The following is a 4,927-nucleotide window of genomic DNA, read 5'->3' as shown; positions in this document are numbered from 1 at the left end:
CCAGGCTCCGTGGGGCGCGTTAAAGTCGCCCGCAACAAGCAGAGGCTTGCCGCCGCCGCAACACTCCCCCTCCCCCCCCCACCTTGATGCACGTGTGAGAATCGGTGCTCCAGCGGGGGTTTACTGCTTACGTTAAGGACTAACCCCCGTATTCAGAAATGCGCCTTGACTCGAACTTGACTTGCGGCCGCCTCAAGTCGGCGCCAACGCGCATCATAAACCTCCCTTGACTTGAAGCGCCTCCTCGCGGCGGACTTCATTTGATCAAGTACACGACAACTTCAAGACAGGGCCAGCTCTACCTTGAAGTGGGCTTGAGGAGCCATGGCGGCTTATAGGAGCGACGTTGCTAGAAGAATCAGCGCGTACGAATTTGCGTGTAGAGCATGTGATGTCGTCTTCGCTGATGCATTTTACATGCAAACTGTGCCACGGCCACGGATGCGCGACAGATTGAACCCGATGGAGGTGTACGACGACGAGGAGTTTATCACGCGCTATCGCTTCACGAAGCAAACAGTTCGCGAGCTGCTCGCCTTTGTGCCACTTGAAGCGAGCGGCGACAACTGAGGATTGCCGCTGACACCCATGCAGCAGCTGCTTGTGGCACTGAGATTTTACGGCGCCGGAACCTTTCAAATTGTGAGCGGCGACTTGGTCAGTGTGTCCCAGCCCACGGTGTGCCGCACGGTGAAACGAGTGACGCGCCTTCTTGCAAGGCACCTGTTCCGAGCAGTCGTCCGCTTCCCGGATGCCTCACAGCTGTCAGGTGTGATGCGAGATTTCTACGAGATCGCCCACTTCCCCCGGGTGACGGGCTGCATCGACGGCACACATGTGCGCATAAAAAGTCCCGGAGGCGATGACGCAGAAGTTTACCGCAACCGCAAAGGAGTGTTTTCTATTAACGTTCAGGTAAGCCCTTTCTCACCATGTGTAGGGATCGTACGTAAGCGATTAGTTTTGCAGAAACGTAGAAGCAGCGGTAAAAGCCATATTACAATTCTCGCATGCTGTTTTCTGTTACGCGCGTCATATTCATTCACACACTATATTTGACGAGACGGTACGAGTGCCGCTCTTTTTAATCGTTTATTTAGTTGGATGTGTGGTCTCAACTGTAGCGCTGCGGCAAGGACGAGCTTCGCTTGCTGATCACGAAGCAACTGATATGATGTGCGCGCGCACATAGTTTTATTTCACAACGTAAGAAATGGGCTATCACACTTCTGTCCATCGTGACCACTACAAGCTGTGCAACAAATTCCGTATTTACATGTGCCGTGGCAAAAACATAGGGCGGCAAATTGTGGGCCGCATGAAATGTTTAGTTAGTTGAAAATTTCTGCGAGATAGCCTTCAGTTGTTTTCAGATTTTTATCTTCTGTTTTGTTGGGAAGTAAAATGTACTTACAGTTGTTGCAACGCAACATGCCGTTCCTGCACTCATACTCTCGTTTGTTTTTTTTTTTTGCAGGCGGTTGCCGGACCAATGCTGCAATTCTTCAACGTTGTAGCGAGCTGGCCGGGGTCTGCCCATGACAGTCGCATATTCGACAATTCTAGAGTACGAGTGCTGTACGAACAGCACCGTGTGCCTGGTCTGCTGCTTGGGGACATGGGCTATACCTGCTCTCCTTTCTTGATGACCCCCCTTGCTGAGCCAGGTCCAGTCAACTCACCAGAAGGCAGGCAAGTAATGCCTAATCCTTTCAGGGGTGTACATGATAGGTAACACCTCTTTCCATAATAACATACTTTGTTTTTGTAAAGCTATGCAATACGTCTGAGGTGTATTAAAGCGAGTAGCTGTAATGCATAAGCAACATGTTCCTCTGTTGTTTGTTGCTGCACCAAGAGCACACAGATGGTGTCGCCTATATAGTGCGAGATTGTTACAGTACTGTTCAATATAATTGTCGGTAATGAAATATGACTGGGCAGCACGAATGCAAATCTAGGAAGGTGCTACATCGTTTGCAGGAAATGGAATGTATTTGTAACCATTCAATGTAGATCTGTGCTAACTACACAGAATAAAAGCTTTGGAACAATATAATATACAGTGTGTATTCAAAAACTAATTGCATTGTATTGTCATTCTATCAGGTACAACAAGGCACATATCAAGACCCGCAACTCCATAGAAAGGGCCTTTGGAGTGTGGAAAAGGCGCTTTCCATGTTTGGACATGAAGCTGCAGCACAAGCCTCGTAATGCAGCTCGCATAATAACGGCTTGCGCTGCCCTGCACAACGTGGCCCTCCTACGAAGAGAACCCGAGCCACTCGGTCTCCATGTTCCCACCAGCCGATGCAGACGTACAGGAACAAATACTTGCCAAGAGCACCTGCCAAGTGTTAATGGTGTGGGGGACAATCTACCTGGCATGCGTGCACGGCAGCTTCTTACACAGAGAAGTTTCTCTTAAAATTGTTGTTTGAAATCCACCTCAGTGTTTCTGAATAATAGGGGTGTGTGAACAGTGAATTTTGAGACTGAATCGAATGGAAATCATGCAGAATCAAATCGACTGGTTTTGGAATAATGAAGAGGCATTAGCAGTATTAATATAAAACAATGCTCACATCCTAGTATAGTCAGAAAGGTTCTGTCATTACATAGCACATTAGGAAGTGTTTATTAAAAGCACAAACAGAGCATCAGGAGCAGACCATTAGTTTCTTTGTATGTGCAGAACTCTTTAGAGTGTGCGAATGGTTACTGTATAGCCTGTAATGTATGGCTACCGAAGCGACGTAGCCTGTTCCACTACGCGAGTTCTCATGTTTTATGTCTATACTATGCCCGAGGGGTAAAAACTTACCGTGCTTTTGCTCCAATTTTGTTTAATTGGGCGCAGTTGATGTTTTGAAATATTCAAAAGGTTTCGAATATTCACACACCCCTATTTGATTCTGCACGATTTCCATTCGATTCAGTCTGGAAATTCACTGTTCACACAACCCTATTATTCAGAAACACTGAGGTAATGGGTTCAGGGTTCTTCTTTGTGTCTTGTGGCGTCTGTATGGCACTACAGACAGACGAAATGTAAAAAGACCATGTGTGTTAAAAACTCAGTTACTGATTAGACACGCAGCCTCAGGGTGTCATGCAGCTTTTATTTAGAGCATTCAATTTTGCGAGCTCAACTTGCTTTTGAAGATTCAATATTTTTATTTTCAGCTTATGCTCTTCATTCCTTTTTTTCATGTTGTCTGCATGCTCTTCTTGCATGAGATGCATTCTCAACTTGTGCTCCTCCCTGAGCAAAGCAATCCTGACTTCATTTTCAGAAGCCAAAGTTTTCTCCAGGAGTGCCATCCTGCTTCTGGGTGGCCTCTGGCTTGTAGCTTCTCTGGCTAGTTCTGGCTCATTCTCCTTGTTTGAGTCAAACTCTGGCGCAGCTGCACTGTCATCCACAATGGGTGAACTTGTGGCGTTCAAGTCATTAACCATTGATTGGTCGTTTTGCAGATGACCAGGGCTCCTGTGCTCCTCTGAAATGATCATTAGTTCAAAATTATACTCATTATGCAGCACACTTTGCATCACTGAATGTAAATGCCACAACAAATTGCTTTCGACATATTCAGCTGAGGGTTTTAAAAAAGCCTAAATGCCTTCTAAAGACATATGTAGCTTCTCTGCACTGTACAACCAACAGGCTGAAGGTACCAATTGCACAGACACGTATACAGCATCAAAGCCTCAGAAAACACGATAAACTGGGAAGTGGTTCCTCCCACATTGCTCACAGCAGATTGCCTTCAAGTTCCATGCCACAAAAACTTTGCAATGTGTTTCATAAAATAGTACTATACCATAATAGTCATAAGTTGCTTCCACTTCTCCTGTCATCATGGGCTGCAGTAGCCGAACAACAGGCTCACTGTCTACTGGGGGGAGGTAGACTGCGCCATCCGAGTCTTCTTCATTCGGTATTCTGGTGGCCATGTGGCCTGCCACAGCCCCAACCAACGCCGACAGTGGTGTCATGCCTGCTACAGCAGGTCCTCCTCCTAAAGAAATGCGCAACAGTTGTAACATTCTATGAAGTACATTTATGAAGTGCTTTGAGTGGGCCCGTACACAATGCACATTGAATAAAAATGTTCAACATATTTGATTTCAAGCAGGTTGCTGAAACTGCTGTGACCCACTTTTTTACTCACATCCTTTCCAGTATTGCATGCAAGGTATATTACATTATTACATTGTGCCACATTTCATGTTCTCTAATATTTGTATAAATGTGTTAATATTTTCCTAGTACATGTAGTTTTGTTACCCGCACTGACTTTCAGCGTATGTTTAAAAGACCATGTGGTATCGCATAAAATGTCACTGCTGTATTGTGGATGCAATACACAATGCTCATTGAGGCTGTTCTGAGTCTCACCGGAAAAGGGTGCAGCAAACTTCTATGCACCTACAAACAAGTAGGCAGGCTGTTATAGTAATAGGGCATTTCAGGAGTTACAAAATGTGACTCAGTGCCAAATTTTGTGAACTGGAGCTTATGTGTATCTCATCATACTGAAATAAAGTACCCTGAGCGTGTCAAGCTACTGCTAAGCTGTTTTTGCCAGCATACAATTGTGTCGGGGTACCATTAAAAAAAGGTTACATTTGAAAGCAGTAGAATCAGTAGAATGAGCATAATATGCTCATTCTACTACTTCTAGCCTAATGTCTGCGTTTAGCAAACCTAAGCTATGTCTGCTCGTGTGTTACCCTACTCCCCATGTGACTCCCATCATGTGTTCCAGCATATGCACCATGCGAGAAGTACTTGCGCATCACGTTCATCACTTTGAGGAAAAAGCTTTTGTACCGTGCACCATTTCGGCCAGCTGCAAATCTCAACTCTACACGAAGCACACGTGTAAGCAGTGCAGTACAAACGCGCGAAAAAGTGGCA

The 4,927-nt window shown here is 45.7% G+C and overlaps 1 protein-coding gene across 1 annotated transcript; it reads left to right on the top strand.

Annotated features, from left to right (window-relative positions):
- The first annotated feature begins 213 nt into the window (after positions 1–213).
- LOC135913099 (putative nuclease HARBI1) lies at positions 214–2,431 on the top strand. The gene is made up of 3 exons (XM_065445761.2): positions 214–915; positions 1,478–1,692; positions 2,110–2,431. The coding sequence occupies exons 1-3, from the start codon at positions 589–591 to the stop codon at positions 2,429–2,431; spliced, it is 864 nt and encodes a 287-aa protein (XP_065301833.1). The 5' UTR covers positions 214–588.
- Positions 2,432–4,927: the final 2,496 nt, after the last annotated feature.

This window comes from Dermacentor albipictus, chromosome 2 (assembly GCF_038994185.2).
Source record: "Dermacentor albipictus isolate Rhodes 1998 colony chromosome 2, USDA_Dalb.pri_finalv2, whole genome shotgun sequence".
NCBI lineage: Eukaryota > Metazoa > Arthropoda > Arachnida > Ixodida > Ixodidae > Dermacentor > Dermacentor albipictus.
The sequence above is the reverse complement of the archived record's forward strand: the minus strand, read 5'-3'. Positions and strand labels throughout refer to the sequence as shown.